At 42.8% G+C, this 23,783-nt stretch overlaps 1 protein-coding gene across 1 annotated transcript in view; it reads right to left on the bottom strand.

The window, feature by feature from the left end:
• MYO3B (myosin IIIB) overlaps positions 1-23,783 on the bottom strand; it is a 583,926-nt gene that overhangs the window by 247,213 nt on the left and 312,930 nt on the right. Inside the window, exons 17-21 of the mRNA XM_077447966.1 lie at positions 14,609-14,735; positions 11,914-12,124; positions 9,721-9,868; positions 8,298-8,451; positions 2,090-2,178 (exon numbers count right to left, since the gene is read on the bottom strand). Coding sequence (XP_077304092.1) covers positions 2,090-2,178; positions 8,298-8,451; positions 9,721-9,868; positions 11,914-12,124; positions 14,609-14,735 — 729 coding nt within the window. The remainder of the gene's footprint in view (positions 1-2,089; positions 2,179-8,297; positions 8,452-9,720; positions 9,869-11,913; positions 12,125-14,608; positions 14,736-23,783) is intronic.

The raw sequence follows: 23,783 nt of genomic DNA, 5'->3' as shown, positions 1-23,783 counted from the left end.
TTCTTTCAACGTCCAGGATTCAAGAAAGCTTGTCTGAGAGTTCAGAAAAAAGGGGGAGGAGAGCTGAAGTTACACTTTAAAATGAAATAGAGGAGGGACTATGGACTTGAACATTATGATTCTACCGCCAATCCTGTATTTCCACCTTTCTGTTGGATTTTCGACTTAACTATGGAATGTTTACAACATAAAGTGTCCATAGCTTCCAACTGAAACTTGGTTAGGTTACAGTAGCGGTAATATGTATTACATTATATATGGATATGACTATTGGTTGTGAAAAAACTTTTTAAAGCTTTGTATGAACTTTCTTAAACTAATACATTTATTTTATATATTTAAAAAACTTTTTTCCTGTGATGGTGCCTAAAAAGTCCATAGTCCCTTCTCTATTTCATTCCATATAACTTTTCGGATGTGGCACATGTTGATCTATTATGTATCCACAGTGCCACACTGTTGAAGGATACTTATATTATTGTTTTCACGAAGTTACACTTTCTTTGAGCTCAGTGAGGAGACGTCTGACAACTGATTGTATGGAAGAGTCACACCCTCTTCACAGAGTTCACAGAAACAGAGCTGAGGCTGTCAAACTGCCGAAGGTCCCCCTCTGCCATCATTTTTCTCTTGGTGTCAGGGAAAATTGTCAAAAGTGATTCATGCTGATAGCAGAGGAACAAAGCAGCAGACAGAAATTACACTTAGTGCTTTTAACTGAGACAAGTAAACACTATAGAGGGATATGCTTTGTTCATATTTCATTTCTAAAGTTTACAACCACTTTTAAAGTGGTTGTAAACCCTTACAGACCCCTTTTACCTACAGCCAAGCCTAGATTAAGGCTTACCTGTAGGTGCAAGAAATATCTCCTAAACCTACATGGTTTAGGAGATATTTGCAAAAGACAGGCACTGCTGTCTACGGCGCATGCACTGTAGACAGCGGCGCGCAGGCGCACTGAGCCTGCCGCTGCTAACGGTGATAATGCCGTTAGTAGCGGCTCCCTCACGCATGTGTGGGAGTGACATCATTGCGGCTCCGGTCAGTCACAGCGCCGGAGCCGTGATACTCGGAAGTCACTCCGGGATACATGGCGGCATCGGAGGAGGAGAACGAGGGTCACTTCGGGGGCTTCCATCTCAGGTAAGTTATTCATAATGAGCTAGTATGCTATGCATGCTAGCTCATTATGCCTTTGCCTTGCAGGGTGTATTTTTATTTTTTTTGTTTGGCTTTACTTCCTCTTTAAAGTTGCTTAGAGCATCCCTTATAGTTTTCTCATAGGGTTCCTTTAGCGCTCATTTAGAACTATGCATTTTGGTAACATGCAGTAAAATACACCTTTAATGGATGGTACTGCAACATTTTGAATGGCAACTTAAAGAGGGATTACACCTAAAAAATATTAAGTCATCAGCTATAAATACTACAGCTGCTGACTTTTAATAAATGGACACTCATCTGTCTCAGGGTCCAGCGATGTCAGCAGCCGAGACAGATCGATCGCTCGGGTCCCGGCTGCTGCCGCCTCCATTCCTGATCATTGCGGCTTCACTTCCCGGTTGCCTACTGCGCATGCGCGAGTCGTGCAGCGCAATGGGAATGGTCCGCGCTGTCTCTGGTACCCGTGTGTGTCCCATGCAGACAGTTCGCCGAGACAGGAAACAGCATAGACTCCCATTGGAGTCTATTCCCGGAAGTGGGTGCAAATACCTGTCTTAGACAGGTATCTGCAACCCCCTCCCCCCTGAAAGGTGCCAACTGTGACACCGGAGGGGGGGAGGGTTCCGATGAGCGGAAGTTCCACTTTAGGATGTTCTCCCGCTTTAAATTACAAAACCAGCACACACTTGATACAACTACATTGGAGTATACCACAATGCACTGTAATGCACTAGTATGCATTGTGGTGCGCAATGTCGGTAGATATGATCCAACCAAATTGCTCTAAATATATACTTTCTAAGGGTGCAAGGTGCTGAATTTTCATGTTGTTCTTAAATTAAAAGAAAAATGGTTACGTCTTTTTAGCATTTCATGCAGTTATCCTCAAGATGTCAGTAAGTAGAGATTAATGTAGATTTACCTTCCCAGCATAATGTTGGATACCAAAACAAAGCTCAACACATTTAGGCCTCCAAAAGTATTTGAATCTGAGATTGTCTTCAAATTTATCTGTGGAAACAAAAGCATGTTTTTTTTTTTATTTGCTTTGCTTTAAATTAAGCCTGCATTTACATGGCTGGTTTGACATCTCTCACAATTTTCTAATATAGGTTCAAACAGGACAATCAACTTGCAGAAGTGTCTCCATCTAATCTTTTTCTTTTTTTTTATGTCTAGGTGACCTCCTTCCCCAGCTCCTTGCCGGTACCAGTATGCACATTAGCTTTCATTGGGGGTGCGAACAACAATAAAAACCGGACAGTGTCTAAATCCCCCCTCCCATATCCGAAACCAGGGGGGAAAAAATACACTTTTTGGTTGTAGTTCTACTTCACCTAAGCACAGAAAATAAAAAATAGTTTATATTTTAACCTTGCTGCAAGCATAAATCCTACACAAAATTTTACAACTTTCTTTTGTCTTAAATTTTTCTTTCTTCCCTAAAAATTACACACATAAAGTACTATTTTTATTACTCTTTGAAGAAATTTGACAGACCCATAGTCTGGGATACAAATTCTACTTTAATGTATAAGAATTATGTACCACTGTAATTATTGTCTCAGGGCGTTGAAACTGATCTCTGGTTGTCCTTGTTCTCAGTAAATGGTGTTTTCCGATGGAAGCACTAAAGACAGTTATCAACTCTAATTGCATGATAATTCACTTTGTATGACAAACAATTTCCATGGCTTTATTTTTTTTTCATAAAATACTCTTTTCACCTTTTTTTTTAAAATATTGGCTGCACTGGACCAACTTCCTGATGGTAAAGGGTGGTCTTTACTTGCACAATGTATGGAGGCATGACCACCTGTAGCCTTCACCAGTGTTGAATGTAATATGGAGTGATAATGCAGGAGCACAAACGTAAGACAGTTGTCAACACATAACAGACAGTGCCATAACAAAGACCTTTATGGCAGGATTACCAGGTGTTCTTCCAAGCTGTGTTCACACTATAATTTACACTATCATGGTGTGTTAATGCAAATTGCTTACCTAACACACAAAAATACATCTATTGTGGTGCACTACAATACACGTCAATTAGCACAGTGTGTTGGGGTGCATTTAAGAATTAATGACATGTAATAAACCAACGTTCAAATGCACATTTGCACCCCTTACTGCAGTACAACAGTGTGAACCCAGCTGCAGATTTGACAATGACCTTAACAAATCACAGCTTTTAGTGGTCTGATTTAGATGAATTTAACGGAACTATGTAGATGGACAAGGGAGGGGTCAGGAGGGAGCCTCCCCAGGCACAGTGTTGTCAAGCATTCCACTCACTGCACACATGCTTAAGAGCAATAACTGGAAACCAGCAGGCAGGGGCTTCATGTTAGCTCTGAAGGTTACTGATTCAAAACACTCAATTTGCGCCACACAGCCACATGCTCAACCACATCCCAGCTGTTAGAAAACAAGTGATTTTCATGTGCCCACTCTATGCAGGGCCATCTTTAATTTTGATTGGGCCCTGGGCAAACATTTTCTTGCCCCCTCCATTCTGAGACATACAAAAAATAGCAGGTAGACTCAAAATCAGTTTACTGCAGCAGATCAGGCAGTGATTGCAATTGTTTGCCAGAGGTTACAGCCTATCCTTACTGCTCACTGGCTGGTTGATAAAGGTTACAACACATAATTTCTGCTTGCCGATTGGTTGCTAGAGGTTAATGCACATCATTACCACTTATTGATTGGCTGCTAGAGATTAAAGCAGATCACTACTGTTCGCTGATTGGTTGCTACAGGTTAATGCACATCATTACCTCTCACTGAGCAGTGGAGCAATCCTAAATAATTGAGCAAGTAAAGGGGCAGATTAATACACATACTACAGGAGAGTGTCAGAGAGTGCAGACATACTGCAGGAGACAATCAGAGACTGGGGACATACTGCAGGAGATACTCAGAGACTGCAGACATTATACAGGTGATGGTCAGAGAACTTTCAGCAATGCACAGCTTTACAGTTGAATAACACAGCTCAGGGTTTAAGCAGTCAGGCATTTTATGGGAGATAGGACATACCTGGCCAGCCAAACTCACTACATACATTTACAGGTGTGTGGGCGGGGCTTACGTTCTCTGCTCTCACTACAACAGCCAGGAGCTGCACTGATGCTTTGAAGGGGGGCCGTTACCTATGCATTGGGGCCCCGATGAAGGTTTTGCAGAGTGCAAAGAGGACACGGGAGGCTGTATTCCCGCACTAGCCAGCTGAGAGTGGATGGGGCCAAAACAGAGCAGCTGTAGTGAGAGCCAGTGATCGGAGTGGGAGCGTCAGTGGAGCTCCTGGCACCGCCCCCCAACCTCTGCATTCCCCAGCCAGTATAGAGGGGGCGGGGCCGGGAGCTCCACTAACGCTCCCACTCCGATCACTGGCTCTCACTACAGCCGCTCTGTTCCGAGCATACAGGCTGCACAGGGGTGGGGTCAGAGTGTCAGTGGAGCTTCTGGCCCCGCCCCCGCTCAGCTGGCTAGAATGTGAATACAGCCTCCCATGTCCTCTGTGCACTCTGCAAAACCTTCACCGGGGCCCCAATTCACGGGTAGCGGCATGGGCCCCCCTACAAAGATTGGGCCCAGGGCAGGTGCCCCGTTTGCCCTGCGTTAAAGATGGCCCTGACTCTATGCTATACATGGGCAGCTAGAGAAAGAGGCAGACAGTAAGCATTGTGAACTACACACATTCTACGTCATTTGCTAGCAGCAAGGAAGGGTGGCACAGTTCTGCAACCTTGTCCTGGGCAATGGATGAACCCTCCACACTACTGAGTAAATGTGCACTGAAATTACAGTGTTTATTACTTATTTTTAGCCTACCAGAAGTTACTCTATACAGTACAGGCAGTCACTTTGTCTGAAATATTGTGCATTCGTAAGTATGCAGACAGGTGTGAACACTGCAGAAAGCTGCAGAGTGCTACCTAAATGCACTATATTACCAAAAGTATCGGGACGCCTGCCTTTACATGCACATGAACTTTAATGGCATCCAAGTCTTAGTCAATAGGTTTCAATATTGCGTTGGCCCACCCTTTGCAGCTATAACAGCTTCAAACCTTCTGGGAAGGATGTCCACAAGGTTTAGGAGTGTGTCGATGGGAATGTTTGATTATTCTTCCAGAAGAGCACTTGTGAGGTCAGACACTGATGTTGGAGAAGGCCTGGCTCGCAGACTCCACTATAATTCATCCCAAAGGTGTTCTATTGGATTTAGGTCAGGACTCCGTGCAGGCCAGTCTAAATTCCTCCACCACAAACTTGCTCATCCATGTCTGGACCTTGCTTTGTGCACTGGTCCAAATCATTCGTTGAAGGGGGGATTATGTTGTGGAGTTGTTTTTCCAGGGTTTGGGCTTGGACCCATAATTTCAGTGAAAGGAACTCTTAAGGTGTCAGTACACCAAGAACTTGTGGACAATTTCATGTTGTCAACTTTGTGGTAACAGTTTGGGAATGGCCCCCTCCTGTTTCAATGTGACTGCACACCTGTGCACAAAGCAAGGTCCATAAAGACATGGATGAGTGAGTCCAGCCTTACCAGAATAGTTGAAGCTATTATAGCTGCAAAGGGTAGGCCAACTCAATATTGAACCCTACAGACAAAGACTGTGATGCCTTTAACCTCCCTGGCGGTATGTTTCAGTCTGGAATAAGGTGCTGAAAGCGGTACAATTATTTTGCATGGAAATCTGGCTTTTATTTTGTAGTCCTGTAATTCTTAGGAATAACGCTCTGAAATCTCTTCAAACCAGAGTCTAGCGGACATCCCGGGTATGATAAAGTTTATAATATAATAAAGAATAATAAAAATTATTCAATAATGTAATCAAATCCCCAAAAAAATGAAAAAGGGACATGTTTTGGTTGCTATGGACAATCTCCAAATTACAAGCAGTAAAAAACAGTATTTATAATATAAAAGTGCATGCAGGGCATTGCACAGACCACTAGGGACAAAGAGGGTGTGTATTTTTTACTACAGCACTGTAATCTGTAAGATTACAGTGCTGTGTGTCTTTTGTGTCTTTTTACATTTTTGAATTTGCCGCCGTTCTCCGCTCCCGTGCGTCGTAACGTCGCAGGGAACAAAGCTCGGCGGCATTCGTCACTGTGAATCGAGCGCAGGACGGCTCGATCACACAGCGCGGCGGACATCGCTGGATCCAGGGGACAAGGTAAGTGACGTTACCTGTGTCCTCCCCTGCATCGAGCGGTGCAAGCCCGAGTCTGGCTCGGGGTTACCGCTATTGTAATGAAATTCCCAACCCGAGCCAGACTCGGGATTACCGCTAAGGAGGTTAAAGTGTACGTGTAAGGTCAAGTGTCAGAATACTTTTGGTATATTAGGGGGTTGTGCAGTCACTCTAAATCGAAGGGGTCTATCTGAAATGAGTGGAAGCTCTGCTGCTTTTATCATCCAATCATGTGCGAGCTAAAATGCTGTTTTTTATTTTCCTTTCAAGTCCCCCTCGGATCTATAGCGACTTTACTTCCAAGTGCACTTTCATTGCAAAGTGGATTTTCCTTTAGTAAATAACCCCCATAGTGTATGTACACTCTACTTAAAGTGGTTGTAAACCCTTACAAACCACTTTGACCTACAGGTAAGCCTAGATTAAGGCTTACCTGTAGGTCCAAGAAATATCTCCTAAACCTATATGGTTTAGGAGATATTTGCCCGAAAACAGGCACCGCTGTCTACGGCGCATGCGCCGTAGACAGCGGCGCGCAGGCGCACTGAGCGCGGCATTCTCAACGACGGAGCTGCCGCGCGTGTCGGCTCCCGTGCGCATGCGCGGGAGTGACGTCATCGCGGCTTCGCCGAATGACAGCGGCGGAGCTGCGAGACCCCACCAAGAAGATGGATGCGGGGGACTACAGGGGGACAGCGGTGCCTTCGCTGGCTCCTGTGTCAGGTAAGTGACACATAATGGACTACTATGCGATGCATAGTAGTCCATTATGCTTTGCCTTTGCAGGGAATGAAAGAGGAAGTAAACTCATCAGGGTTTACTTCCTCTTTAACTGACTGTACATATTAACCACTTAAGGACCGCCTCACGCCGATATACGTCGGCAGAATGGCACGGCTGGGCACAATCACGTACCTGTACGTGGCTCTTTAAGTGCCCAGCCATGGGTCGGGGAGCACGCCGCCACCGGCTCCCTCCCAACCCGGTCCTGAGCTCCGTGACCGTGGCCGTGAGACCAGTGGACCCGATCACCGCTGGTGTCCCGCGAATGGGTCACAGAGCTGTCACCGATCATCTGTTCCCTTTTATAGGGAAGGACGATCAGTGACGTCACGTGCCAGGCCACGCCCCCCTACAATAAAAAAAAACACATAACGTCATACATAACCCCTACACTGCCCCCTAGTGGTCAACTCCTTCACTGCCAGCGTCATTTACACAGGAATCAGTGCATTTAAATAGCACTGATTGCTGTATAAATGACAATGGTCCCAAAAATGTGTCAAAAATGTCCGATGTGTCCGCCATAATGTCGCAGTCACAATAAAAATCGCTGATCGCTGCCATTACTAGTAAAAAAATAATAATAATAAAAATGCTATAAAACTATCCCCTATTTTGTAAACGCTATAACTTTTGCGCAAACCAATCAATAATCGATAATTGTGATTTCTTTTTACCAAAAATATGTAGAAGAATACGTATTGGCCTAAACTGAGAAAAAAAAAATTTATATATTTTTTGGGGATATTTATTATAGCAAAAATTAAAAAATATTGAATTTTTTTCAAAATTGTCGCTCTATTTTTGTTTATAGTGCAAAAAATAAAAACCGCAGAAGTGATCAAATATCACCAAAAGAAAGCTCTATTTGTGGGAAAAAAAGGACGCCAATTTTGTTTGGGAGCCACATCGCACGACCGCGCAATTGTCAGTTAAATCGACGCAGTGCCCAATTGCAAAAAGGGGCCTGGTCCTTTGCCTGCAAATTGGTCCGGGGCTTAAGTGGTTAATGTCTAGCTAGAAGGAGACAAGTGAGAGTACAGTAATGTTTGGAACAGGGTTTCTAATATGTCCAAATGATTTTTTGAAATGCGTCTTGGTGCGAGAACCATATTTCATATCTTCTCCTACCCACTAAGGTCTGGTCTGTTGCTTGGGGAAATCTGCTCTCTTCATCAAGCAGGGAAAGCAGACCCATTGGTTTCTGAAGAAACATGTCTAAGAGAGGCCGATTATCTTCATATTTCACCAAAGCAGCATCTATTCCTTCACTCTGGTATTCCAGCTATAAAAAAAAATACATGAACACATCACACATCACACTCATGAAATAAAGCATTTGGTTTAGAGAACATGCACAGTTTATGCACTGCATAAAGGAAGCACTAAGGTTTAATTAATTAATTTACCCATGTATTCAATTATCCTCGCAGAGATTCTAAATTAGGCGTTGCCATCCTATGCCAGGTGTCTATATTGTCTTGCTTTCTTTTAAAACAATTACTAAATAGAATTAAACTAATCAGTAGAGATAGGAACAAATCCATATACTGTAATAGCTATGGCCGGTGGCAAGTGCAGAGATCTTGGTGGGTAATTCATTCATAAAATGTTCCTAACAGCTATAAAAAAATTTGCACAAACAATTCATTTAAATTGGAAGTCAAACTTTTTAGTAGGGACCAGTTCTCATCCTTAATCCAAGTGCCTTACTGTTTTATGATAATGCATTTCAGCAAGCCAGCATTCCTGATGTATCCGGTTCTAAATGCCAGCCCCATTATATGGTAGTAATGGCAGCTATTTTACCCCTTCTGATGCCACCTTTGACATCAGATGTCCAGTGACATCGGGACCTCCCAAGCTCTCCTTCTGCCCATAGAAGTTAATTGACAGCACATTACCTTCCTGTGTCATGTCTATTAAGTGTTTTTCAGAGCAAAAACCCTTCCAGTATCATGTGACTACATTGTATGTAGACTCTGCATCAATCCTTCCTTCTTTTAAAAAAGAAAGCAAGACAACCATATCAGGTGAGATGTGTTTAGAACACAACTTTATTGTACGTTCACAGTTAAACTGAACTTAAAGTGTAAGCTTTCAATGTGACCCTATCCTTTCCCTTGCATGGCAAAGTAAGGGGGTCAAATAGGTCTCCCCACACTTCTAGTGCCTTTTGATAGGCTCAGTGCTGTCACATTGTGTGGAGACCCTGTAAAAGGCTTGGATAGGTCAGTTTTGAGCTTATGCAAGGCTTCTTTCCCTGGTCCTGGCAGCCACTTGGAGCAGTGGTGAATAAAAAGGTGATATGCTGTTGGGTATATTTTAACCTGCATGGGCAAAAGAAAAAATAATTTAATGCAGGTATTTTAATGAACAATTTAATTAAACTGATACTTATACAGATTAGATTAGAAATATTGTTTCATGCATATAGTTTGGTATTGAAATAACCACAAAAATTCTAAATATGATGGGGGACTTTAAAAAGCTTTGAATAAAACAACACAAAATAAATAGATCCGTTTGTTTCTAAAGGAATAGAACAACTTACCTGTTCCAAGGCAAATATATGCTGATTAAAATAAAACTGGATTTGTTCATTGGCAATGTTAATGCAAAGCTGTTCAAATGAGTTCCGTTTGAAGTTTTCAAATCCAAAAATATCTAGAATGCCCACGTTCATGCCACTCTCAGCATTGCTAGAAACAAAAAGAGAACTTTGCTTTTAGCACACAATTTCATGGCAGTCATAGGCTTAAGGTAATATCTTAAACCTGGTCAGGATTTGCATATTATTTAGACTTGAGAATATTTTACACTCATTATTATAATTATAGTTGCATGAATAAATGTAATTAGAAAGTACTTTAAAAAAAGTTGCTTCTAAATATGGCATCCTTAAAGGGAAACTAGACTTCCAAAACTTATTTAGGTATGTGCGTGAAAGTAATCAGTTTCAATCCTGTTTTCTAATTAAATTTGTGGCTGTTTTAAAAACCTTGTTTCTGTGTATCATAATTGAACAAGCTGAAGTTAGAATCTGATTGGTTACTATCCACAGCTGCACCAGATTCTGAATACTCGAGTTTTAGTAAATCTCCCCCAATGTGGCTGCTACTTTACAACAGTGGCTAATCAAAGAAGCACAATGACTGCAGTGAAAGACAGATTTCTTCCCCTCCCCATAGCTAATCATAAAATCATATACTGTATTTTGGCAATGAGGACTGGCACTGTAAGGGTTCAGCAAAGAGTGAAAATCAGACTGTCTCCTACATGTCCTCAACCGTAACCCTAACATAAACCTTATGTCGTATACACACGACTGGACTTTCTGGCAGACTAGGTCCGACGGTCTTCCCGACGGACTTTCGGCAAAGTTCAGATGGACTTTCCGAACGAACGGACTTGGCCACACACAAATTGATTAGTTTCTGTTCTAGTGTCTCTTCATTTTGAACGTGATGACATAAACAGGACTAAAAAAGGAAATTCAATAGCCAGTAGCCAATAGCTTCCCTTGCGTCGTATCTGGTCCATTGAACCAGCATATAGACAAACGGTTTTCCCCGATAGGAATGGAGTCCGTCAGATAGATTTGAAACATGTTCTATTCCTAGGTCCGTCTGATTTTTTAAACGAAAAGCGATCGGATTAGCCCACACACAATTGGATTGTCCGACGGACTAATTCCGTTGGACCTAGTCTGCCGGAAAGTCCAGTCGTGTGTACTCAGCATTAGACTGACTCCTAACCTTCCCTCTCACCCAAGCTGTAAAACTTAATCAAACCATCTAAATTCAAACCTTAACTTTGCAACTTCACCTGACCCTAACACTTAAACTTAACAAAACCCTAACCTTAACCCTATGCCAAGCCCTAAAAATGAACCCTTTCCACTTAACCTAATACTTAGTCACTAAATCCCTAACCATTTAACATTAATACTTAAGCTCTTACCTTGAACCTTTACACAAAGTTTAAATAGACTCTGTCAACTGTTGAATCGTACTGGCGCAATAGTGTTTGGTGCAGAGATAATAGGTTCTGTTGCCAGTAGGGTAAGTACAGCATTATATGGGCTATGGTTAGAGTCGAGGGTTAAGTTAAAGAGAATCTGTCATGTTGCCCATTCAGACTTTTATTAGCCCAACCCCAACACACATATGCTCACTTTCCCAATGCTCCCTGCCATTCTGTTGCTCCCACAGTCAAACCCTTTGTTAGCTTAACATTGGATGTTGTGAGAGTTGTTACGGGGCTGAGGACATCTTCCTCCTCATCAGGTGTTTGGACTGGGTGATTAGTTAGACCTGAGCATTACATCTTGGGAGGAGATCACATGCTCCTCCATACTTGGAAATATTGGGTATTTACATGAGTTGGTATGGAGCAACGGATCATCAGGAAAACGTAGGAAAGCAGAAAATAAATGGCTCAGGGGTGAAGTAGTAAGAGATTGACACTTAGCCCCAAATGGGCAAGATGGCAGATTCTTTTTAACTTAAACCTCAACTCTAACCTTAGCCCATACAATGCTATTATTACATTACTGGCAACAGAACTTTTTAGCTCTGCACCAAACATTATTATGTCAGAACTCTCGAACAGTTCCCATCACTGAGTCATTGAAATGTATCCTAAACCAAATTCTTCTAAAATTCCATAGAAAGATACTTGCTATTTATATAGTCACTTTAAAAACTGTAGTACCTTTACAGAAGAAAACACATGCATTACTTGCCATATATTTTTGTCTGGCTGGAGCAGAGTGTTGATTCGGTTCACAATCCAGCTGAAAAGTCTGCCATACAAAGCTTTGGACATGGCATCTCTGACATCACCAGCTTTATCCACTGTGTTAGTGCGAATGATGGTTTCTCCTCTTGTTACCACACAGTGCGAGGTAAGTGCCTCCTGGAACTCTTCTGCACCAATGCTGAGAAGGGCTGCAGCTTTAAAAAAGAACATAAAAGCAGAGGCAGTTAGAGATATATGAAAAAAATATAACAGAGAAAAATGCTGTTGTCTTACAATGAGGCACAGCTAAATTAGCAACTAAAATTGACAAACATTTTTATGCCTTTAATTAAAATAATGGCGATGAAAATCATTATGGAGTTGACTTACTGAAGTGAAGGGAAGTTACACTTTGCAAGGGAATTTTTCCTAGCACTAAGGGGATGTTGTGGGATTTCCCTTTACAAAGAATACCTCATCACATGCAAGGAAAAAAACAGATTTTTTTTAATTTTTTGCCTGCATATTATTGGGTGATAAAAGTCAGCAGAGCTTCAACTCACTAAACTCAGTCAGTAAACTCTGGGGAAAATGCCCTTACAAAGTGCCACTTCCCTTGCAAAGTGAACAATCCATTTGCCTTTAGTAAATCACCCTATATGCCTCACCCCCTGTGCTCACCCATTCTATGGGATCATTACATGGGGTTGAGCCACTATTAGCTGAGTGTGTGACAGGTTTAAAGGTTTTGAATTTATTTCATTAATTCATTTATTTGATATATTGGTGATCCAATGGTCATATAAGAATTTTACAATTCTTCACAGTTACTAGACCACAGATCTTGTTGACCCAGCAACACAGGCAAGCAAGTATGAGTAGTGACATAATTTTCCTCACTTTGAAGAGCCACCAGAGCTTTTCAAATGTTAGTGTGGCTGGTATTACGTGAAAGCATGCAGATCTGAAGCTTGGAAGTGGGAGTCTGTTAAACTTAAAAAAACATTGCATCCCCACTGTATGAAATGCTGATATTCCTGATTTCTAGCCACCATATTGCACTGTAGAAAGAGAGAAAGAGCCCATGTGGAACAAGATGCTTCATGATGCATGTAGTTCTATCTATTTCTCTCTTCTCCCTTTCTCTTTCCCTCTGTAGATATTTGGTATTGGCTTTTTTTTTTGTTCAGGGTAAAGAAACCTGATGAGAAGCTATGGCAAAACTCTCCCGCACTATACTGGCTATGGAAAATTCATATATATTTATTTTTAGATAGTATGTTAGCACATCTGGAATTGCCACTTTCAACCCCCAATACCCCCCATTGTGTTTCCAGTCATGTGGTCAGGAAGGCATTATTTTACATATTTGGTGGACATGCCTGAAAGTACATGAAAGGCTGTGGATCTGCACATACACTTAATCCTACATTGTTCTAGGCTGTAACCTAGATAAAGACCCAAGAGAAGCGCTCTTGAACAAACCCCTTGAGGGAGTTTCAGGCTCAGTTGCAAAACATATGTGCTTCATTTTTTCCGCCACTAAATGGACAATCTAACTCGTGGAGATCCCCAGTATTACATTCCTCTAAAGTTCAAGCACAACTGCCATAGCTTGCACCCTGGATTCTCTATACCTAACCAAACTCAGCTGCCTTAAACTTTCATTTCCCCTTCCACACCTCTCCACTGTCCTATCCTCCATTTCCTCATCCCCTTCTTATCCCCCTTACTTTTCATCCCTCTCCTCTCTTCTTTTCTTTCTTTATCTTTAATTTTGGAGCAACATCATATTTTGAAAATATAGGCTTTTTGCCATCTATAGCTTCATCGTTATGGCTTTTCCAGTTGAACTGTCCTTCTATGGAAGCTTCATGTCATTCTGAGCAACCACTGACCTCTTTTATGTGTTTTCCCTTTTATTGTTAATTGATGGTTTCAACAAACACACATATTTTTATGTAATCTAATAAATGTACCATCTATTTAGCAGGGATGTGGCATTTGTCAATCATCTTTGAATTTTATTCTGTAGCATTTTGCTACAGGGTTGCCCCTCTGCTTTTCTTATTGCACTGTCTGAAACTCCTAATAATACAAATGAAAAATAAAAATATGTGATAAGAAGATGTTGGTCCCGGGCCCCCCCAATGTTTTAAAGCAGCTATCTCTCTGCAACTGAGTTGCCACCCAAAGCAAAGCCCTTCTGCTACAATCACATTTTTTATACACTGCATTTTCTCCCTTTCTAATTACAATATTTTGACTGTGTAAATAATCATTTAGGAGATTATGATGATCATATTACTACTGGTGACAAAAAGTGTGGGCAATAGCTATACAGGGAAAAGCTTACTCTTTTTCTCTGCCACCTGTAGGCAGTGGTCCACTCTGCTTATGGCAAATACATTAGTTACAGAAAATTCCACACAAAGTGAAACAAGACAGTGAGCAAAGCTTGGAACCTCTGGAATATTCGGCTATAGTTAAAGTATTTTAATTTTGGTGGACTAAACAATATGAACTTTATTTCCAATTCCAACGACATGCCATTTAGGGGGAATGTGAAATACATTAAGCCTACATTATTTTCATGTTTTTTTTTTTCCTTGTTGTTAAGGAAATGAAATAGCTAATTAAACATATTATCAGTGATATAAAAAGCACATTCAGCCTTTATGCTGGATGCTTCATTATACCATTTTCTAAGGCTTCTCCATCCGGAACTTCGCTCTTGTCTATCTGATGCTTAGAAGAAATGGCAGTAAATTCAATGTTTCCTGTATTTAGTATTCCAGCCAGTATCCTGTACACTGAATGGACCTCCTGTAATTAAAGGTGAAAGTTACAAGACATGTATACAATCTTAGATGATCACTATACAGAGAAAGTAAACATATCACTAGTCTATTGCAGATGATGCCTATTTTAACAATATTCATCTTTTGCATTGGCGTTTTTATATTTAACAGAATTGCATTTCTGAGACTTAATCTATAAATAGATTGCATCTCTAAAATAGTTATTTGACATAAAGCAGTTCACCAATCGGAGAATGGTAAGGTTGACCTTACACCTATGCCTTGCTGTAACGCACACACGTTGCCACATCTACAGAACCCAATTGCACTATAGGAAGGCGCCTGCTTTACAGCACATCACACACAGTAATGCACTAAGCCTTGTGCAGTGCACTGCATTGGGAAAAGTAGTAAAGTGAATTTTCCTGTCTGTAGTGGTGCATCGGCAGCCCAATTAGATAAATGGGCTTCCTTAAAGTGTATGTTACCCCAACATTTCATGATCTTGTGATATGTGCCTGTTGTACAATATAATCGTATTAAAAGGTATCCTGTTCTCTTTGCATTGCTTTCTTTGTGTGAAATTCCTGGTAATTCTGCTTTTCCATCTCCCTGCTTTCCTAGTTCAAACTGACCATGCTTAGCGTGGAAGCACATCCATCCCAGGTTGGTCAGTTTTCTTCTTTGCATTCTACTTGGGGGCACATCTTGCCTGTACTCCAGTTATCAGACTTGTGGTGGCATGCCCCCTTGCACAACTAATCACTGGGAAGAGCAATGTACTTGCAGTGTCTCTCCCTCCTGCTACCCCTAACTCTCAGCTCTCTAAGCCCCTTATGCATCTAAGAACAGAGGTCATGCGATCACTTATAAAAAAAGAAAAAGAGTAATTATAATGTGTGTGTGTATATGTATATATATATATATATATATATATATATATATATATATATATATATATATATTGTGGCAGCACGCAGGTAAAATCACCTGGTTGTATTCAGGATGGGAAATATGTGTGTCCTAGATTCAGGCTGTATGCAGACTTTTACAATTAGAGGGGAAGAGTTAATGAGCCCAGCTGTAGTAAGTGGGCTCATTAAGACCTCTACAAAAAACCCCAGCATGCATAGGGAGATGCTCCATCCTGGAACCAGTTTTGTGTGTATAGACTGGGGAGTCTGAGATCTGTTCTGTGCGGTGAGTTAACGCCTGTGTGGCAAACCCCTACAATAGAGACAGGGACTGGGGCAGCACAAGGCTGCACCCAGTTGTTAGACAGGGAGTCTACGTGTGTAGTTAGAGGTCAAGCTGACCAGGATTTATTTTCCTGTTTTATTTTGTTTGGCTGTTTATGTATCACTGCATGTAGCAGAAATAAACCGGATCTTTTGTTTTTTGAACCTACACCGCTGTCTGCTGTGCCTGACTTTGTGTTGTGAACCCATCCAGGGGGTCACACACACCCGCTACAGAGCTAACCCCTCACAGTTGGTGGAGAATGCGGGCAAGTTTTTTTTCAATTTTTTTTAAAAGGCCAGCAATGGAGGAGATACTGAGACAGCTGGCTCTAGCAAATGCAAACCAGCAGCAAGCAAATGCAAATCAGCAGCAAACAAATGCAGCTTTACAAAAGAGCCTTGCAGCTCAACAACAAGCCCAGCAGCAGGCAAATGCAAATCAGCAGCAGACAAATGCAACTTTGCAGCAGAGTTTGGAAGCCCAGCAGCAGGCAAATGCAAATCAGCAGCAGACAAATGCAACTTTGCAGCAGAGTTTGGAAGCTCAGCAACAAGCCCAGCAGCGATCTGAAGCCCGCTTCATAGACCTGTTGCAGAAGCAAGAGCAGAATTTTCAACAGCAAATAGAGACATTGATACAGCAACGTCCGCAGACCAATGAAGCAAGTGGGTACAATAATACCGCATCCTTTGGTGTGAGCCGTTTACTGACAAAAATGACTGGAGAGGATGATCCGGAGGTGTTTTTGACCACATTTGAAAGGACTGCTGAAAGGGAAAAGTGGCCTAAGGAGCAATGGGCTGGACTGGTGGCCCCTCTGTTAACTGGGGAATCGCAGAAAGCTTATTATGACCTAGAGCCTGACCAAGCAAAAGACTATGTGGTGCTAAAAGCAGAAATATTGGCACGGCTGGGTGTCACCCTGGCAGTCCGGGCTCAGCGTGTGCATAACTGGACTTTTCAGGTTGGAAAACCTCCCAGGTCTCAAATGTATGATCTCATTCACCTGAGCAGGAAGTGGCTGCAGCCAGAGATTTTGACCGCACCAAACATTGTGGAACGTGTGGTTATGGATCGTTTCCTGAGAGCTCTTCCTACTGCCATCCAAAAATGGGTAAGCCATGGAGACCCAGAAAATGCAGATAAACTTGTGGATCTGGTTGAGAGGTACTTGGCTACAGAGAACTTGACCACCTCTTCCAGGGACTCACGGACTTTCCCCCCTAAGACCAGATCATCCCCAGTGGCGGGTAAGATGACTCCAAGGGGTGAGGGTGGAGAGAGTGAGAGGGTGGGAGTTCTACCTAAGGTCTGGCGGGAGCAGCCCAGGAAGCCCATGCTGCAAGAGGCAGCGGAAAAAATTATTTGCTACCACTGCCGGCAAGAGGGACATATTGCAGCCAATTGCCCAGTTGTGGATGAGCCTATGCAATGTGACTTTATAAGGGAGAGACGTCAGTCGCTGTTTGCGACAGTTGCATGCACTGCCATTCGGGGACCTGAGAGACATTTATGTAAAATGTGTATTAATGGTAGACATGTTGATGTGTTGCTAGATTCAGGTAGCCTGGTAACATTGATAAAAGCTGAATTAGTTACTACAGAGGTCTCTGGGAAGAACAGGGTGGCTGTTATTTGTGTGCATGGGGACACCCGAGAGTATCCTGTAACTTCAGTGTTTTTTGAGACCCCCAAAGGTAACCTCTCTCATCAGGTGGGGTTAGTGTCTCACTTACCACATGATGCTATTGTGGGAAGGGATTTTCCAAAATTCTGGGAACTCTGGGATTGTCCTGAGCCCCCCACTGGTGCCCCTATAGACCAGGAGAATGACCAGAATTCCTCTGGGAGTGGTGAGGACTCTCCTGAATTTCCCTTGTCGGTATTGGCGGGGGAAACTCGAGAAACTGGGGAGGAGCCAACATCCTCAGATGAAAACATGCCGTCTGTGGAGTTTTCGGATCTTGAGGTTCACAGGGAAAATTTTGCCACAGAACAGTTAAAAGACCCCACCCTAATAAAGGCACGGGAAAATGTGGTGAAAATAGATGGCGAGTTAGTGAACCCAGATAAGACTTGCACTTATCCTTACTTCACTATGGAAAGGGACCTGCTGTATCGAGTGGCTCAAAGGGCAGAAGAAACCATTGAGCAACTTGTGGTGCCCAAACCTTACAGGGAGTTGGTGTTAGAATTGGCTCATGGACACATTCTGGGAGGTCATCTGGGGACAGAGAAAACCAGAGAGAGGGTATTGCAGAGATTCTATTGGCCTGGGGTCATGAAGGAAATAGAAAAGTATTGTTCCTCCTGCCCTGTGTGTCAGAAGTCGGCACCTATGCCACATTTACGTAACCCACTGGTACCTCTTCCTATCATTGAGGTCCCCTTTGAGAGGATCGCAATGGATTTGGTAGGTCCGATAATGAAGTCTGCTAGTGGGCATCAGTACATTTTGGTTATATTGGACTATGCCACCCGTTATCCGGAAGCAATTCCTCTCCGAAATACCTCGGCCAAAACCATAGCCAAAGAGCTATCCCTTGTTTTTAGCCGCGTGGGTATTTGTAAGGAACTGCTTACGGACCAAGGTACACCCTTTATGTCCCGGGTTATGAAAGAATTATGCAAGTTGTACAAAGTGAAGCAAATGCGTGCATCTGTGTATCACCCCCAAACAGATGGGTTGGTTGAAAGATTCAACAAAACCCTAAAACAAATGTTAAAGAAGGTGGTGGATAGAGATGGAAAGAATTGGGATTGTCTAATACCCTATCTGATGTTTTCCATTAGGGAGGTACCCCAATCCTCTACGGGTTTCTCACCCTTCGAGTTGCTCTATGGGAGACACCCAAGAGGGCTGCTGGATATCGCCAAGGAAACTTGGGAAAATGAGAGTTCTCCTCACAGGAGTGTGATTGAGCACGTCGCCCTGATGCAAGATAGAATTGCACAGGTAATGCCAATTGTAAAGGAACATTTGACCCAAGCGCAGTTAGCACAGCAGAGAGTGTACAACCGTGGGGCCAAGACCCGTACTTTTTCCCCGGGGGATAGGGTCTTGGTGCTAGTCCCTACGGTTGAAAGCAAATTTCTGGCCAAATGGCAAGGTCCATATGAAGTAATTGAAAAAATTAGTGAGGTGAACTACAGGGTTAGACAGCCAGGAAGGCGAAAGCCGGAGCAGATCTATCACGTCAATCTGCTGAAAGCCTGGAGGGATAGGGAATCCCTAGTCGCAGAGACTTTGTCACAAGTACAGCCTGATTGCTTAGTTCCTGAGGTTGGAATAGCAGACACCTTATCGAAACCCCAACAACAGGAGGTTAAAGAGTTTGTACTTCGTAACAAAGAGATTTTCTCTGAGCTTCCAGGACAAACATCTGGCGTAGAGCATGACATTATCACCCCGCCAGGAGAAAGGGTAAAACTAAAACCTTATAGAATACCAGAGGCCCGACGGGAGGCAATACGTGGGGAGGTTCAAAGGATGCTGGAATTGGGTGTGATAGAGGAGTCCCAGAGTGACTGGTCCAGTCCTATTGTACTAGTGCCCAAACCTGATGGGAGCTGGCGGTTTTGTAACGATTTTAGACAATTAAATAAAGTTACAAAATTTGACACCTACCCCATGCCACGTATAGATGAGTTGATTGACCGGCTGGGAACAGCCCGATATATGACAACTCTTGATCTCACCAAAGGGTATTGGCAAATTCCCCTGGCCGAGTCGGCCAAGGAGAAAACTGCGTTTGTAACCCCAGATGGGGCATTCCAATATAAGAGAATGCCGTTTGGGTTACAGAATGCACCGGCAACATTCCAGCGGAAAATGGATACGATTCTGAGGCCCCATCAGAAATATGCTGCAGCTTACCTGGATGATGTGATTATCCATAGCACAGACTGGGTCTCACATTTGCCAAAAGTACAAGCAGTCCTAGACTCTATCCGGGAAGCTGGGTTTACGGCCAATCCAAAGAAGTGTACCATTGGACAGGAGGAGGCCAAATATCTTGGGTACACTATTGGGAGGGGGGTGATAAAACCCCAAGTCAATAAAGTCGAGGCCATACAGAGTTGGCCACGTCCCAACAGCAAGAAACAGGTACGAGCCTTTCTGGGAATCGCTGGCTATTATCGACGATTCATTCCCCATTTTTCTTCTCAGGCTGTGCCCCTAACCAACCTGACAAAAGGGAAAGAGTCGGTTATGGTTAAATGGTCCCCAGAGGCTGAGGAAGCATTTCAGTCCTTAAAAACAGCCTTATGTAGCCAGCCAGTGTTGTACTCACCAGACTTCTCTAAGGACTTTGTTGTACAAACTGATGCGTCAGACGTTGGGTTAGGAGCAGTGTTATCCCAGGTCTGGAACGGGGAAGAGCACCCAGTCATTTACCTCAGCAGGAAGTTGAAGTCCCATGAGGTAAATTACTCCACGATTGAGAAGGAATGTTTAGCAGTGAAGTGGGCTCTAGATTCCCTTCGGTACTATCTGCTAGGTAGGCACTTTGACCTGGTGACTGATCACGCTACTTTAAAGTGGATGGCTCAAAACAAGGAGACCAATAGAAGGGTAAATAGGTGGTTCCTGGCCCTACAGGAATTTAACTTTACAGTTAAGCATCGCCCTGGTGTTAAAATGGGGAATGTGGATGCTTTGTCTCGGATACATGCGTGTCTGGCTACTTGTGTTACAACCCCAAGGTTGAAACAAGAGGGGGGGGTATGTGGCAGCATGCAGGTAAAATCACCTGGTTGTATTCAGGATGGGAAATATGTGTGTCCTAGATTCAGGCTGTATGCAGACTTTTACAATTAGAGGGGAAGAGTTAATGAGCCCAGCTGTAGTAAGTGGGCTCATTAAGACCTCTACAAAAAACCCCAGCATGCATAGGGAGATGCTCCATCCTGGAACCAGTTTTGTGTGTATAGACTGGGGAGTCTGAGATCTGTTCTGTGCGGTGAGTTAACGCCTGTGTGGCAAACCCCTACAATAGAGACAGGGACTGGGGCAGCACAAGGCTGCACCCAGTTGTTAGACAGGGAGTCTACGTGTGTAGTTAGAGGTCAAGCTGACCAGGATTTATTTTCCTGTTTTATTTTGTTTGGCTGTTTATGTATCACTGCATGTAGCAGAAATAAACCGGATCTTTTGTTTTTTGAACCTACACCGCTGTCTGCTGTGCCTGACTTTGTGTTGTGAACCCATCCAGGGGGTCACACACACCCGCTACCGAGCTAACCCCTCACAATATATATATATAATGTTAAACTAAGTGTACAAACCGGCCTATCTACACTGCTAAGTTTCTTATAGGTTATAAATAGGTAGACATTAAATTGTGCTTATCCCACTAACCACTATGATGGATCGAAAAGATTAGAAAAATACAAATTACATTAAAAGCTGCTGTTTAAGAAACAAAAACAAAAAAATGCAATAACACAAGAAAGTCCAGTCAAATAACTGTATAAGTTCCATGTAATAGAAGTGCTTGTGCCATTCCATCAAATTTCTGACCAACAAATATATACTTCTCAATATATCTAATGATGTGATGACATTCAGTGAATAAGACTCTGAACATAGCAAGTGATCCTAATAGTTGCCAATAGTTGTCCTCTTAAATATGAGATCTGTGGGTCAAAAAGTCCTTAAATGCAAAAAAATTGAAAAAAAAAAAATTGTCATTTGGAAAAAATGACATAAAAAAAAGTGCCTTTAAGAAGTATGGGTTGAAGTGACGTTTTGACGTCGCTTCCGCCCACCTATGGTATGGAGATGGGCCATCTTCCCCTCACGCGTCTCCATACCTAGCAAGGAGACACACGCGATCGCCTCTGCCACTGCCAATGGCTCCGATAAGCGGCGGAGGGCACCGGATTGCGGTGGAAGGGGGGCCCCTCTCCCGCCACCGCTAAAAGTGATCTTGTGGCGAATCCGCAGGAGAGACCACTTTTATCTTGTAGCCGACAGCCGTCCGAACACGAGGATACCGGGGTTATGGCAGCTAGCTGCTGCCATAACAACGATATCTGTCCTCAAAGTAGGGATGTGGATCGGCGTGCGGCGGTCGGCAAGTGGTTAATACTGTGTATTGCCCCCTTTAACATCAATGACAGCTTGAAGTCTTTTGCTTGATTTGTGGATGAGGCTCTTTATCCTCCAAGATAGTAAAGCTGCCCATTCCTCTTGGCAAAAAGTCTGCAATTCCTGGAAATTTTTGGGCTGTCTTGCATGAACTGCACGTTGGAGATCTCCCCAGGTCAGGAGCCTGAGGTGGCCACTCCAGAACCTTCACTTTATTCTGCTGCAGCCAATGACAGAATGACCTGGGCTTGTGTTTTGGATCATTGTCATCTTGGAATGTTCAAGTCATCCCATGCGCAGCTTCCTGGCTGATGAATGCAAATGTTCCTGCCATCAATTTTGACCAAATTTCCTGTGCCTTTGTAGCTCACACATCCCCAAAACATCAGTGATCGACCTCTGTGTTTCACAGTAGGAATGGTGTAACTTTCATCAGAGGCCTAGTTGACTCCTCTCCAAATGTAGCGTTTATGGTTGTGGTCAAAAAGCTAAATTTTGGTCTCATCGCTCCAAATAACTTTGTGCCAGAAGGTTTGAGGCTTGTTTCTGTGCTGTTTGACGTATTGTAAGTGGGATACTTTGTGGCATTTGCATAGTAATGGCTTTCTTCTTGCGACTCGACCATGCAACCCATCTTTCCTCAAGTGCCTCCTTTTTGTGCATCTTGAAACAGCCACACCACATGTTTTCAGAGTCCTGTATTTCACCTGAAGTTATTTGTGGGTTTTTCTTTGCATCCCAAACAATTTTCCTGGCAGTAGTGGCTGAAATTTTAGTTGGTCTACCTGATCGTGGTTTGGTTTCAACAGAACCCCTCATTTTCCACTTTATGATTTGAGTTTCAACACAGCTGATTGGCATTCTCAATTCTTTGTATATCTTTTTATATCCTTTTCCTGTTTTATACAGTTCAACTACCTTTTCCCGCAGATCCTTTGACAATTCTTTTGCTTTCCCCATGACTCAGAATCCAGAAACGTCAGTGCAGCACTGGATGAAAGATGCAAGGGTCTATCAGAAGTCCAGAAACTCATTGACCTTTTATACACACACTAATTTCAAGCAAACAAATCATGCGCGATGGTTACCTTTGATAGCTATTCAAAACCCTTTGTGTCAATTTGTGTGCATGTTATCAGGCCAAAATCACCAGGATATGTAAACTTTTGATCAGGGTCATTTGAGTAGTTTCTGTTGTCATTATGATTCAAAAAAAGAGTAAACAGAGTTGATTGATAATAAATGGCTTCAGCCAAACACAAACCATGAGTGAAGGAGATGTGTTTGTGTTATCATTCATACAGTTCATACAGTATTCTCTGAAAATGGGCCAAGAAATCATAAATTCCACCAGGGTATGTAAACTTATGAACAAACTGTAGATATATATATATATATATATATATATATATATATATATATATAAAATATATATATATATACTATATTACCAAAAGGATTGGGGCGACTGCCTTTACATGCACATGAACTTTACTGACATCCCAGTCTTAGTCCGTAGGGTTCAATATTGTGTTGGCCTACCCTTTAGGCCGCGTACACACGCGCGGACTGTTCGCCCAACCTTGTCCGCTGAACAGTGTTTGGGCGGACAGTCCGCTCGTGTGTGGGGCTTCAGCGGACAGTTTCAGCGGACAGTTGGCCGAACAAGGTCTTACGGAAATTCCGAAAAACTGTCCGCTGAAACAAGGTTTCAGCGGACTGTTCGCTCGTGTGTAG

This window comes from Lithobates pipiens, unplaced genomic scaffold (genome assembly GCF_037356315.1).
Source record: "Lithobates pipiens isolate NorthernLeopardFrog02 unplaced genomic scaffold, aLitPip1_a1.2 Scaffold_22, whole genome shotgun sequence".
Lineage (NCBI taxonomy): Eukaryota > Metazoa > Chordata > Amphibia > Anura > Ranidae > Lithobates > Lithobates pipiens.
The sequence above is the reverse complement of the archived record's forward strand: the minus strand, read 5'-3'. Positions and strand labels throughout refer to the sequence as shown.